Source organism: Aulonocara stuartgranti (assembly GCF_965226115.1).
Source record: "Aulonocara stuartgranti genome assembly, chromosome: 13".
Lineage (NCBI taxonomy): Eukaryota > Metazoa > Chordata > Actinopteri > Cichliformes > Cichlidae > Aulonocara > Aulonocara stuartgranti.
In genome coordinates, this window is record NC_138949.1 from 14,370,850 (window position 1) to 14,385,292 (window position 14,443).

The 14,443-nt window shown below is 42.7% G+C and overlaps 1 protein-coding gene across 2 annotated transcripts; it reads left to right on the plus strand.

Annotated features, from left to right (window-relative positions):
- The first annotated feature begins 220 nt into the window (after positions 1-220).
- On the plus strand, positions 221-13,904 carry ppp1r21 (protein phosphatase 1, regulatory subunit 21). 2 transcript variants are annotated; one of them, XM_082556627.1, is made up of 22 exons: positions 221-916; positions 2,065-2,133; positions 2,388-2,534; positions 2,699-2,800; positions 2,922-3,086; positions 3,188-3,246; positions 4,503-4,597; positions 4,816-4,868; positions 5,037-5,186; positions 5,675-5,776; positions 5,870-5,958; positions 6,051-6,187; positions 6,389-6,481; positions 6,890-7,017; positions 7,566-7,715; positions 8,644-8,736; positions 9,039-9,293; positions 9,634-9,669; positions 9,787-9,903; positions 10,361-10,459; positions 10,568-10,696; positions 12,368-13,904. In XM_082556627.1, the coding sequence occupies exons 1-22, from the start codon at positions 857-859 to the stop codon at positions 12,395-12,397; spliced, it is 2,358 nt and encodes a 785-aa protein (XP_082412753.1). In that variant the 5' UTR covers positions 221-856; the 3' UTR covers positions 12,398-13,904. The 2 variants fall into 2 exon arrangements, with proteins under 2 accessions (XP_082412753.1, XP_082412754.1); XM_082556628.1 differs by having other exon boundaries at positions 2,723-2,800.
- Positions 13,905-14,443: the final 539 nt, after the last annotated feature.

The window sequence follows — 14,443 nt, forward strand, 5'->3', positions numbered from 1 at the left end:
CTTTGAAGAGCTATAATCAAATTAAAAGTCATTCAAATATATACTTCATAACAAAAAGAAAAAATAACAATACAGTGTGCTACAATTTAAATGACAGTAAGTAAATGATATCTATCTATCTATCTATCTATCTATCTATCTATCTATCTATCTATCTATTTCTTCAAACGCTAGGTGGCGCCCTGCTTTCTCCTTCTCCCTTCTTCTCTGTTTTCTGCACTTTGACCTCGGTGCTCGCCTCTCTTGTTGGCTCAGACTTCAGGAGGATTTTGCGGGTTAGCTAGAAAATGAAAGTATTCCTTCAAATGAATGGGGATTTAGGGCTGTTTTGCTAGCCGAGCAGCCGCTACCTTTACTCTCTAATAGGATTTGCGGACGCCGCGGGTCACCGGCTCCTGTCAGATAAAACCACATACATGTGTCGCTCCTCGTCGGGGTTTGTTTTGCTACATAGCCTCTTCGCTTCGCTTAGCTAACAGGCTCTGTCGGCGTTACTGGTGCTAACTTGAAAAAAAGGGGACATTACTGTTAGATCGGAATAAACACGTGTTTTGGGAAATGAACTGTTGACCACTGTCCGTTTTATTTTCCGGGACTGATGACAGACCTACTGTCATAATGTACCCGAGTTCAGTTCTCACAGGTAGCGGAAGAAGCCTTGTTGGATTAAGAAATTTTACCAGTGGGCTAACCGACCTGAGTTAGCCAGGTTACAGCTCACCGTCTCCGACGTCAACCTTGCAAGTAACTGACACCGTGAACTACATACTAAGCTAACCGGACAGCCTTTGGCCAGTCCGGCTACTGAGGATTAACGTTTCCTAGCATCACCGGTTGGCGACTAGATAGCGTCGCCATGGCTAACGTTACAGACCTGCAGACAAAATACAGCAAACTGGCACAGGAGTATTCAAAGGTAAAACACCGCCTCTGTTTACTGCTAACGATACCTGTTACCTGTTATTGCTAACAAGGCTACTACACAGAACCTGTCAGTGAGCTATCAGCGTCAGCTACCCGGTGTTTTGTGCCTTGCGTGAACTTGAACTCAATGGAAAACAACACCTGAGATATTTATGATTAGTAAAGTGAAGTGAAGCAGATCAGCTTGTCAAAGACATACACATAACTTAGACCATAGAACCTACTTTGTTGGGTATAGCAGAAGCTAATACAGTTCACCTGGAATAAGGTAGATTATCACAGATGTAGGCTAGCCGCCGAGGCTACACACACAGGTGTCATTATCAGCCTGTGTGTAGCTTTAATGCTTTGTTTGGTGCATTTTCCTTAGGCTGCGTGGGAAAATGTCTTGCATGCTGCATTAGAAATAAGCGGTGTTCAAAGGATGTAAACTATTGTTTAATGGTTAAACAGTTTAGAGACAGTAAAGCCTGTGTGGCCTTTGTTTCTGTGTCAGCTGACAGCTCCGGGAGCGTTATAGCTGTTTCCTGTTCCACTCTGCTCCTCCCCACCAGCAGCCAAACAGTGTATGATCCTCAGGAAATGCTGACTGTGTGATTGTTGCACAGACTCTTGCTGTAATAAGCATGTCTTTAGAGGCTACTGATCATACAGTAAAAAGCACTGAGTTCGGGTTTCTCCTGTATGGTCAGTACTCATAACTCATTACTTATAAATGTGGAAAAGTCACTCAGTAAGCAAACTTTTCTTGACTTGAACTTGAAGTATATTAAAAAAAGACCGGACACAAGCATGCCACAGTCTGACAGACAATACGTTTCTTCTTCATATTTATCTCAAACGTAATATTTTGGGCTTATAGAGAACGGTAAAAGTCACATGATTTATAACAGAAGGCAAAATGAGAGCAACACTGAAACACACTAATGGATTCATCTCAATTTTCTTGTTTTTGGAGTCATTAGGAGGCAAAATTGCAGCGGAGACTATTATTTGATTACCTGCTCTGATCTTGTCTACATAGAATTGAATAAAAAATCCGTGTACTCTTTATTTTAAAATTGCATTTGCATCTCAAACAGCAGTTTGTACTTTTTACATCTGAATGGTTTTTTTCCTCTGTGTGTGTGTACTTCACAGCTACGTGCCCAGAACCAAGTGCTGAAGAAGGGGGTTGTGGATGAACAGGCCAACTCTGCCTCACTAAAGGTACAATGATGTATATTTAAAAAAGAAAGCAAAGTATTGAGAAAGCAAGCATTGAAATGACATTGTAAGCAACTCTGTTTTTCATATTTGCAAACCAAATGTGATCACCAAGTCTGACCTGTACTTGTTGCAGTGTTACCATGAATTATGTTGCTGTCGCACAATGACAACAGAATGACTTCATGTTGTTTTAAAGGCTGTGATTTGCTTGCATGTGTTATTCATCAAAGTCATTACTTTCTTTCTGCCATTAGGAGCAGCTGAAGCAGAGAGACCAGAGTCTGAGGAAGCAGGAGCAGGAGATGGACAGTCTCAGTTTCAGGAACCAGCAGCTGGCCAAGAGGGTGGAGCTGCTACAAGAGGAGCTGGCTGCTAGTGAAGCTAAGGGCAAAAAGGGGAAGGTGAACATGAGGGGAAAGGGGGAAATGCGGGAGTGGCTACACAGTGGACTAGCGGGAGCAGTATATATTTATTTATTTTTTTGTAGTGGTCTTAAAGTTATGGTAGTTTCACAGTAATGTTTGTCTGACAAGTTGATAGTTAATAGCCCCCCAATCTCCTCCAGAGTAAAGGAGACTCTCCTTCACAGCACGGCCTGCAAACCCAGAGTGTTTTTGATGAGGACCTGCAGAAAAAGATAGAAGAAAATGAGCGACTTCACATCCAAGTAGGCAGCCACGCGGTGCTTAGAGTGCATGTTTAAAATACAAATTTTACAGTGAATGTGTCTAGGATATGAGGGGAGGTCACGTATGTGACAGCTGTGCTTCCTGCTGTGTCTTTGTCAGTTTTACGAAGCAGACGAGCGGCACAAGAAGACGGAGGCTGAGCTGAGGGAGCGACTAGAAAAGCTGGAGAAGGATGCAGAGCAGCACCATGGCGTCGTGGACGGGCTCACCACAAAGTATGCAGAAACGATCGAGCGGCTGCAGAGTGACAAAGCACGTTTAGAGGTAAGGGCTCAGTGGGAGAAACATTGAAGTTGTTCACACAATTGCCAATTTTGATAACATTTAATTTTTAAAAAATTATTTTTTTCCCCCTGTTTTTACAGGTGAAAGCACAAACTCTGGAACGAGAAGCAAAAGAGTGCAGAATGCGAACAGAAGACTGGTAAATATACATTTTATTCGTAGTTTGAATGATTTAATTCTTCTATAACATTGTTCAGCATAGTAACTGTAAGTAACCATGTGAGTAGGGATGGGTATCGTTTAGGTTTTATCCGATACCGGTGCCAAATCGGTACTTTTGAAACGGTGCCGGTGCTCAAACGGTGCTCAAACCGGTGCTTAAAGAATGGAGAACACAAAATTGGTCCAAAAACCTCTCATGTTCAGCTGGTTTTTGTAAAAAGATAACAATGTTAGCCTTTTCTGCAGCTATGGGGCATATATGGTATCACTCTTGGCTGGAAGCAGTGCTTAAACAATGGAAAAAAAAACACAAACTTTGTCCTAAACCTCTCATGTTTAACTGTTTTCCACTTTTTCTTTGGTCATTTTAGCCTTTTTAGCCAGGGTGAAGGGAGTATCTGCCATCAAACAAGAGGACAGCCGCATGTAGCTATGATGATGTTTGCTAGTTCACCTTACATGCATTAATGTAATAACGTGGTTAGCCTACTCAACGTAAATTAGCTACTCACGCAGAGAAGAACGGCTGCTGCCACCATCATCCGTCATCATTTCTGCTACACTGGCAGGGCTAGGGGCCAGGACTCTCCTCTTCGTGTTTTTGGGGGATGTTGCATAACAGGCAACCCACCCGCAGTAGATGTGCTCGGTGTGAGGTCTCGCAGCAAGCTATCAAATACGGCGCATTTCTCGGCTTTTAAAAAAAACGCTATGCGTCGCCAGGTGTTTCATCGGATTTGAGGTGTTACCTCCTTTGACAGTATCACAGTATCAGCTTAAAGCACTTGTTGCAGGCTGCTGAGTTTGCATATTTTGCTATGAAGTACAGCCAGACTTTTGACCGCTTCGCCTTGGACATTTTTAATCTGTAGCTCTGCTCTAACTGAACGTACGTACCTGGCCCCGCCTACTATCCTCGGAAACGTAAAACGATTGGCTAGAATCTAAAGTGTATCACAGCTCAGGAAAAAAAAGCACCGAAATAAAGCACCGAAATGTGCGCTGCTTTTCGGTCTGGTTACTACCGTTTATGTCAGAACACCGGTACCCATCCCTACATGTGAGTGTTGAACTGACTTTGACAAATACAAGATATGTACATAATACATTTTGTAGAGCCATGATGCAAATCTTGCAGTACACATTTCTGCACATTGCATTTTTAAACTGAATTACACAAACTTGAAATGCATGTTGGGAGCAGCTCAACACTTCTTCGATCTCCCTCTGCAGCCAGCAGCAGCTGAGGCGGTGCCAGTCGGAGCTGAACAGACAGGTGAAACAAAGCAGCAGTGTTATCCAGGAGAAAGTGCCCTTTAATGACACCAGTGAGTATCTGGTACTATTTGAGAACATTTCCATCCTTGTCAGTGATACTATAACTACACGCTACCCTGGAGTAAGCACTGTAACGCTACACACGACTGTAACGCTGCGCTGACGCAACCAATTAAACTGTGTTTGCAAAGTTAATAAAAGTTCATTGCGGGGGTTGAAGTTCTGCTCTAGTTTACATGCTGCTTTTTTTTCTCCTCCATCTCTGCAGAATTTAGTGACTACAACAGCCTAAACGTGCCATCACACAATCGAAGGCACCAGGTAAGTGAGAAAACAAACACATTCGGGTGTATTGCAAGTACAGATTCACATCTCAAGTAACCACCTTTAAAAATATTACCTGTACAGCAATGTAGCGATAACACACTGAGTTGCCTTTAGGTAGAAAGGGTGGTAAAGTAGCGATCTGTGCACTGTGCCGCCTTTCAGCTGAAGGCCCGGGATGTAGCAGGCCAGGCCATGAGTTTCATCCAGGATTTGGTGGCTGCTCTGTTGAACGTCCACTCCTACACAGAGCAGAGAGTACACATCTACCCCCTGGACTCCTCTATTGAGACCATCTCCCCTCTGAACCAGAAGGTGAGGCAGCCATACAGGGAAGGTACAGGCATTCTGTCAAATACAATGCATGCTGGTGTTCAAAGCCATTATAGTTTTGCATTTTCTAATCAGCTCTTATTTTTTATTTCATTTTGACTTTTTATTTTAATTCAGTCGGTTTCCCGAGTGGGTTCCTTTGTTTCAGTTTAGTTCTCATTGATTGAAAATGTTTAGTTTTAGTTGAGTTTTTATTAGTTTGTTTTTTTTAATGACTTTTTAATGATTATTTTATTGAGGGTGTATGTCAGAGGCAAGATTTTAGGAAAATCAGTCTAGGTATTACAATAAAAAAGCAGTCTTGCAAACATACAAGGTGCCAGTAAACACATCCATCTAGGAAGTCGCAATAATTTTTTACCAGACTAACAAAGACTTTTCACATCTGGTTGTAGTTAACTATGCTAGCCTTATTGGTGCCAGATAAGGAGGCGCATTTCGTTTAATGTACGTTCCTTCTCTTAACCCAGTTTTCTCAGTATCTGCATGAGAATGCAGCCTATGTGCGCCCCCTGGAGGACAGCTTTCTCCAGTTATACCAAAGCATCACAGAGGACACTGTCACAGTACTGGTACGTTTTGGATGGAGGGTGTGGAGGTCATATGTTTGTTTAGAGACAGAAAACAAATTGACACTAATTGTGATTTTCTGTTTTGAATGAAAGGAAACTGTGGTCAAGCTGAAAATTTTTTCTGACAACTTCTCGTCATACACCCACTTTCTCCAAAAGATTCTTCCCTACCAGTTAAAAAGGTCAGCAGTGTGTGTGTGTGTGTGTGTGTGTACACGTGTGTGAGACAAATAGAGTGGAGGAGGCTATTGTGATGGGTGTCTTGTGCTTTCAGCCTCGAAGAAGAGTGCGAGGCACCTCTTTGTACTGCTGCCCTTAGTGCGAAAAACCAGGAGCTGCAGAGTGACATCAAGCGAGTGACATCTGTGTTTGAGAAACTGCAGAACTACATTAACCTTTTGGCCTTACCCAGTAGGTTATCACACAGCATTTGAGCTCTTTTTGTCTAAAAGCTCTCAGTCAGTACTGTGCCAGAATAATTATATACATACATATTCATTTAAATGCTGTTTTTCCTGAAGGAATAGAGGAATTTGGTAGTATGTAAATACAGCAGAGGGTTTATGAAGTGACGAGCAGACATGTCTGACGAATGTGCGCGATGTGTCTCAGGTGTTCGGCAGGATGCCATGCCACACAGCAACACGTCAGCCGTCTTCACCCAGCTGGCCGCCTGCCTGCACAGTCTACATGATGCCATTAAAGGTGGGTGGATCTGTTTTCGTACACAGATTTCTTTATGTACTTCATTCATAAATAGTACAGCAAAAGCAGCTTTTTAAGGACTAAATATCCAGAAGATTCAGTGTAAAGTTTATTCAAATGAATCAGCAGACGGAAGCATAATTTTTTGCTCTTTGGAGAAGAGTCACTTTTGTAGGCAATTAGCTGTGAGAATGGGTTTCTGTAACAAGCGCCTTTGTTTGGGTATTTTAGTTAAATGTTCACTCAAATCTTGCAGTTTTAGTGTATGAGAATATTGTGAAAATCTGTTGGTTATTGTTAAAAAAAACACCGGTCAGGGAGCGAGGCACTGATTGAGCCACGTTTATTAAGCTAAATTTGGAACATAAAGCAAATCCTGCTGTTCTTTTTTGCTCCTTGTGTGTCCAGAGATGTCAAAGCATTACAACCAGAAGGCCGACATTGAGCGGGAGCTCCCCACCGTCACCCAAAAGCTCTGTACCACCACAGAGTGCCTCCTGGGATCTCTGGGTTCTTTAACTAGCTGCACCGGCAAGGTATGGCCAACAGGGGGCAGGCAGCAGCCAGGTTTATATCTCCTGTAGTGTATGTTTAGCTTCAATACATAAAGGCGTAATTGTAAGTAGCAGTGAGTTGTCTCTGCAACTGGGTCACATTGGTAAATTGCCACAAATGGAAGAGCACAGAAGTGCGGGACTCAGGTGGGCAGCGGTTAAACGTTGAAAGACACAGTCCAAATTGCAGTCTGTACAGCTGCTCCCCAGCAAGAGCACAGGGATGAATGATTTTTGTGAATCGAGCGAATTGTCGGCTGAAGTGTGTGTGTGCCGATTGGATGACACTCCACTGGGTTGCAGCACAGCCCACGACATGTGGAGTGAGCTGCATTTTGCAAGCAGGCAGAGGCTTAATTGCTCCAACATTTATCTTCCTCAATACTTGGTGGTGGAATTGGCTCTCTGCTGTAAACACAGCGGCTAATCTCAGGGTAAACAGAACGCTGAGTGTCAGGGTTTCTTCAGCTGAGGAGATATCCGTTTTGTTTGAGAGATCTGACACGTGATGTCGCTGTAACTTGCTGCAGATTGCCACCTTCTTCAGCAACAACTTGGACTTCTTCACATCATCGGGCTACAGTCCGAGAGGCAGCACGGCAGCTCTTAACCCCGTGCAAGCAGAGAGTATGCTGGCCAACAAAAAGAAGGCAACAGCCTATATCCAAGCTGTCAAAAAGGTTAGTGTGTGTAGCATGCTATTTCCCACTTTATTCCCTTTTCCCTTAAATAGACTTTACTTGGGCTGGCTGAGAGGTTCTGTCTTTCAACTACTTTTAGTATTTATTATGCCTTTAAATTCATATTTCATGTTTTTCCTACTGGTTGGATCGTTGCAAGTGCTTAATATCATTTAGCCGCTTCCCAAAAGGGGATCTTGACTTGCGTTCGGAGTGCAGCTCCTCCGTCTTGTACTGCAGTTGGCAGCACAGGAGCAGTGGTCCCCGCCCCCTCACGTGCCCTGGAGAACCGCCCTGAGTCGGAGGGCCGCTTTAATCGACACCTGCAGCAGGTGGAGAACTGGTTCACGCTCCTCTGCGCTGACTTGCAGAGCAGAGCGAGGGCTACCGTCACCAGCTGCAGTCCGAAACAGTGGAGTTGATTCGCAGGAGAAACCCTCATCGGAGCAGCAGCTGATTATATTGCTGAGTTATTTACTTGTCACAGAGTACTTGGCAAATAAAATGTATGCAGAGGGGGGGGACGAAATGAAGCGCATATATGCACACACACGTCTCCCAACCACAAACAGGATTTGAATCAGTAGGAAACACTGAAGCCTTTCAACTTACAGCTCACAGACTTTAGATCAGTGTGCTTAGTGAGATTAAAAACACTGATTTGTAATATCTTTTCAAAAGCATTAAGAAAGTCTTTGTAAGTATTTCATCTCTCAGAGAGTCTCATATCTACATTTTACATCTTATAAATGTTTTGATCTGCTTTTACGTTGTTTTTATATTTTATAATTCCATTTTTTCATTTACTTTTAATCAATTTGAGTGTTATTTTAAGCCTGCTTCTGCAGAATTCAAATTCTTTAAAAATATTACATGGATTTTTAAAAATGATAAATGACTAAAATAAGTGTTTTATTCACCCATTTAGGCCAAGCCCCAGTCTGTTCCGTACAGAGAAGCCCTGTCAAACCGTCGCATACTAACCAGCTCCACTGAGAGCAGAGAAGGTCTCACTCAGCAGGTAAAAATACAGAGATACGGATAAATTGGTGATACAAGTAGAGAAAAAACTGTCCTGTCTTAACACAGTCGTGTCATGTATTATCTGAGGTGTGGACAGCTAGCAAAGCTGTTGATGTTTTACTTTTTAAAGTGCCCAATGTTTCACATAAATGTGTCACTTTATCAAAGTGCGAAGCCATATAATAAAACCCAGTGAGGATTATTGTATAGTTTCCTTCTTACAACTCCTAACCTTTGCTCGTTTCCGTATCCACAAGCTCACTGTCCACTTCTCTCCTTCTCCCCATTGGCCTCCTGCAGGTGCAGCAGAGCCAAGAGAAGATTGCTCGTCTGGAGCAGGAGAAGGAGCACTGGCTGCTGGAGGCCCAGTTAGGGAAGGTGCGGCTGGAAAAGGAGAACCAGCGCATTGCGGAACTGGAAGCGCAGCTAGCAGCAGCTCTCGGGGGAAGTCCGAACTCGCAAACGGCTGCAGCCGGCGCACTCACGCGGGGCCACGAAGAAGCAGCGGCAGAACTGAAAGCTGCAGAAAAAGAGCCGACGCTGTGCACGAGCCTGGTACTTCTCCGTGACCGCTCGGTCTGCTGTTTGCTTTCACTTTGCAGGGGAAATTTTGTGTCCTTGGCACTGATTTGTTTCAACAAAGGGAGTATTATTGTTGTTTTCTTCTGGCTTCCACACTAAGCCGGTTAATAAAACACAGACGTCCAAGAGCTGATGTGGCAGAGTAGGAGAATGCTGTTGTTATTCAGTGCTGAGATTGCTCTCATAATGTTTGTTTCAAGTAGCTGTAACACGTGTGTTGTAGTTAGTAGCTATATCCTGCATGTCTGTTTTTGTGTTTTTCTTATATATTTTACATTTGTCTTACTTTTCGTTTCTTTTTTTTTGTCACCAGGTTGGAATGTTGTGCACAACACCTACAGATGAGCATGTGAGTGTCCGTACATCTGATTAAAATATTTAAGTGCAGAATTTGTACCCATCTAATAATGCTCCCTCCAAGGACAACAAAATCTTGTGTAGCTTGATGTTGTGTCTGACTTTGCAGGTGGGAGACGAGGAGTCTAGGGAGCAGCTGATAAAGAGCCACTACATGGCCAGAGTAGGAGAGCTCACCACCCAACTCCAGATTTCAGATAGCAAAGCTGTGCACTTTCACTCTGAGGTGAAGATCTTACTGAAAGTTGTTTATCAAAGTAACTGTGTGTCATAAGAAAGACCGTTAGTTTGCCTTACAAGTACATATTCTCTTTGTGCTTTGAAAATGGTTCTCGAGTCGGGGTTATTACCATCTCCACTGAAAAACCGACACTAAATATTTTAAGTAATATGTTGTGTCTTACCCTCGATGTAAATGACTTGTTAAAGTTACTGTCACTTGCCTTAGTTTGGCATTATAGCAACAGAAATGCGCCTGATGTCGAGTTAGACGTGACGGTTTAACAGCAGAGACTAATATTGTGGATCTCCTGCAACTTTGACACTCTTCTTAAATAAACCTACTTTTCAAAGAAATCCTTCCTGTTATTGCAGCTTTTGAAACCGATCTGTAAAGCCTGCCAGACATGCTTTAAAATCATCAGGGCACAGCAAGTTGTTTACTTTTCTCTTTCCCTTTGTAGTGTCGAGCTTTGGCTAAGAGATTAGCCATTGCCGAGAAGTCGCGGGAGACTTTCAGTGAGGAGGTCAAACTGGCTAATCAGAATATCACACGCTTGCAGGTATGATGCACTGCCAAAGAGCTTCCAGTTATAGCATAAAGCGTAAACATTAGCGTCCTTTCAAGTCAAAAAGCATTCACTTTGTAACTGTTTGGGCCTGACACGCAGGATGAGCTGGCTACGACTAAGAGGAGCTACGAAGACCAGCTTAGCATGATGAGCGACCATCTGTGCAGCATGAACGAGACTTTGAGCAAGCAGCGAGAGGAAATCGACACGCTCAAAATGGGCAGCAAGGTATAACCTTTTGAATTCCAGCTTCTTTTGCAATATTTTCTTTTTAAAATTTTGGTTCCCTCTCAGGGTTTGCTCTCAGCTGTGAGGTGCTGCCAGTCTCCAGTTAGGTTTCTGAAATGTTTGGGCGGTGATATCATTTGAATGCGTATGTCAACGCAACAACATTAATGTGTAGACTTTGCTTACGTATATACATTCAATTTGGCATTAATTAAGCAAGTTAAAGTTAAATAATTTCCCCCAGGGATCAATAAAGTATTCTGATTCTGATTAAAGTTCTGGAGTTGATTCTAGTTCACGCTGGCATTTGCACTTTTCTGTGAACACTAAAATGTGTGGTCAACGTCAGCTGGTCCAAGTGAAGAAGGTCATCGTTACAATGAGAAAACAACACAAATCCACCAGCCGAATAAACAGTTCGATATATTTTTGAGAGGTTAAATGGTGGATGATCACAGGATCATTTCCATAAGCAGAGGAAAAAAGCCTTTAAACATCCTGCTGAGTGAAAAACACTCTTCCAGGAGGTAGGCGTATCGTTTTCAAAGTCTGCCATAATGAGAGTAAAAGGGTTCACCACAAGGAGCAAACCGGTGATTAGCCACAACAGTAGAAGGTGCAGATTAGACTGCCAAAACACATCTATAAAAGGCCGACCAGCTCAGGAACAATATTCTTTGGACAGATGAAGCTAAAATCAACTTGTAGCAGAATTAAGGGGAGAAGAATGTAACGGGGCGGGCTGGGATCAGCTCATAATTCAAAGCATTAATGTGTGATGGTGTGGTCACGCTCGGCTTACAGTAACGATGGGTCACTATGGTTTATTGGTGATGTGACAGAAGGTAGAAACAGCTGGGTGAATTACGGAGTGTATCGAGCTATACTCTCTGCTCAGATTCACACAGATGAAGCAGGGTTGATTGGATGGTGCTTCACGCTACACATGGACAGTGACCCAAAACATACAGGAGTTTTTTAAGGTAAACAAGTGGAATATTCCGCAGTGGAAATCCGTCACCTGATCTCTACGAAAGTGAGCGTTCATGTCAGCGAAGCAAATGTGTTTGGCACGTGAATAAAGCTGACAGTAATTCCTCGTTGAACATTTACAGACCAAACCGTGCCACCACCCTGTCCCTCCAAATCTCGAAAGAGAAGCGATACGGCCACGTGGAGTGTGAAGGATCAGCCGCTAGTGAAGTGTGACATTGTAAAGTTTCTCAGTTATGAGGTGAAGTGGGAGGTCAGCGGTGGCGTTGCGGTTGTTGCGAGGTTTAATGGGAAAAGCACCTGCCGCAGACGTCTGAAAAAGCCATTAAGCTACAGGAGCAGTAAAGGAGAGGGCTGTTGTTTTTTTTTTTTTTTTAAAAGAAGAAAAAACGTGCATGCCCCTGCTTGTGCGCACACGGATGGCTGCATGCTGGGAAGTTTCAGGACCCGGCATGTTTGTGATCTAAAGGGGCGATTTTTCTCTTGAAGGCCAGCACACCAGCCTCAGCATGTTTTTCAGTTTTTGAAACGGAATACGAATTTTGTCTGTCTTAGTCACTGCACTGAAATGCAACACAGAGCGTTAGCTTTTGCACCAACCCTGGATATGGCTTGCTTTGAGTTTAGAGGACTGAGCTCACTTTTGTGTGTGTGTGTGTGTGTGTGTTTTTTCTTTAGGGAAATGCCAAAAAGAACAAAGGCCGCTAGTGCTGCTCCTCAAAACTCAAGCTCCATTTGACGCCACTATAAAGGCACCCTGGGAGAAAACCTGAACCTCGAAGCCTCCCTGCAGCGTCTTGGTACCAACACTGTCACCAAACCACAGGATAACCACCTGAGCCTGCAGTTCCTCCACTTGAAGGCAGTACAAAACTGGAGGCTCAAACACATTTGACTGAAAATGCTTTGTTTTTCCTTCCCCCCTTTCCTCGTCACAGAAGTACATGAAACAAAACAATTTGCTAAAAAACAAAAGCTTTCCAAAACTGGACCAGAAGTTACTGCTTGACCTCTGTGTCAAACCACGCTGCTTTCCCAACAGAAGGAGCAGAAGAAGATAAACAGCTGCAGCAGCTGAAGTTTTTAATACTCACTGAAGTCAAGACTTGAAGACCAAACCCTGTTAATCAGTGCGTGTAGTCGTCCAGCTTAATGTGCGTATGAGAGACGGTGGAACTGTGCATTTTTATTGCTTATCTGTAACAGTACGTGTGTGTGTGTGTGTGCGCGCTTAGACTGTTGTGTCCTCGTGTGACTGTAGCACCAGGCTTTACAACGTAAGTAATGTTTTACAACTACCTTTTTTTTGTTTCTTAGATCAAATTTGAGATAATAATCCCCCCACGTCCCTTCTGACACTAGCATATAACACAAGCTTCTGAAAAGAAGGGCTTTAAAATCCCAACCATAACAAAGATATGCTTAAATTCATTCCTCATTTTTAAGAAATCTTCAGTCGTCTAGCAGTGGAGGAAAGAAAAGATGTCTGCCTCGAAGCACTGATTAACCGTGTTTACTTTAATGGGAAGGGACGCACAAGTTGGAGCTTGTGAAATGATGTCAATTTATCTCTGTGAAATTATGCTGTAACAAGTCATTTTTATCACCAAAGTAAGTGCGGATGTGCACTCAGAAGCCTGGCGGGGAACGGCAGTCTCTCGACGTTGTACGACGTGTGGATAAAAAAGGGTTTATGTGAATATAACCTCATTTAAAATCATGTAATTGTACTGTACAATGAGTAAAAAAAAATTATATAGGCCTATATACAAGAGGCATTTATTCAGAGGTTAAAAAACTTTTGTTTTCCACAAATTTTACAAACTGACATCTGTGGCTAGTTTAGTGTGTGTCTCGTCTAAGGCTACAATACAGAGATGTATCGCAGAGGGATCGGCCCACACTGGAACTGGTGCTCAGAAAACTTTTGAGTCATGGCAGAGGGCAGTTAAAGTTTACACTAAAATTGTACTTACATGAGGTAAAAGGAAGAAAAGCCCAGAAGTGATTGTGAGCAGTTCATTTAAATCCTTTTGTTTGCCAGTCTACAGCTGCCAGCAGACCAGCAGACCTTTGATCTGACAGGTTTGCCAACGCCCTCTAAACATATTAAAAAAAAAAAAAAAGCAAGAAACTTGTATTCTCACATTGTAACTTGTTGAAAAGCACACATCAAATATGTGACGCAAAATAAAGAGCTTGCTCAAAACATAAATGTGTCATGTATTTAGAGTCACTTGGTTATTAATCACTCCTAAAATTGACCTAACTTTACCTGCTGCGTTTATGGGGGGTGAGGGAGACTGGGAATTGTAAGTTGTGTATAATTTAAAAAGGCGAAAAAGCAGCCGCTAACACACCCAAACTACTGGGAAATGAGGCACAGACATGTGGGGACTAGAAGAGCAGTTTCTGATGCCGTCACTTGTTTTGAAAAGAAAAACGTCGTTTTATAGAAATTCGCGATGCTTTCAAGTACTCTTGGTACATGACTGAAGAGTACAGTAGCTCTAATAAGAAGTTTGTATAGGCTGCAGAATTACTATACATAATACCAAAGGCATTTATATTACTGTAAAGTTAGGCGATTTAAACACCCTGCTTGAAGTTGTGTGTTTTATACAACTTAAGTTTTTACGTGCTTTTGTTTTGTAAACAGCGGTGAAAGGGCAGACGAGATTCTCTTTTTGTGTGTGATGAAATAATGATCAACTTGTCTTTTCTTCTTTTTTAAAATTATTTTTTTAATCTTTT

Bases quoted from the DNA above. Each gene is read 5' to 3' on its own strand.
- ppp1r21 (XM_082556627.1), top strand. From the start codon at position 857: ATGGCTAACGTTACAGACCTGCAGACAAAATACAGCAAACTGGCACAG. The intron at 3,247-4,502 runs GTAAATATACAT...CTCCCTCTGCAG, and splicing joins AGAATGCGAACAGAAGACTG to CCAGCAGCAGCTGAGGCGGT. The intron at 7,018-7,565 runs GTATGGCCAACA...AACTTGCTGCAG, and splicing joins TAACTAGCTGCACCGGCAAG to ATTGCCACCTTCTTCAGCAA.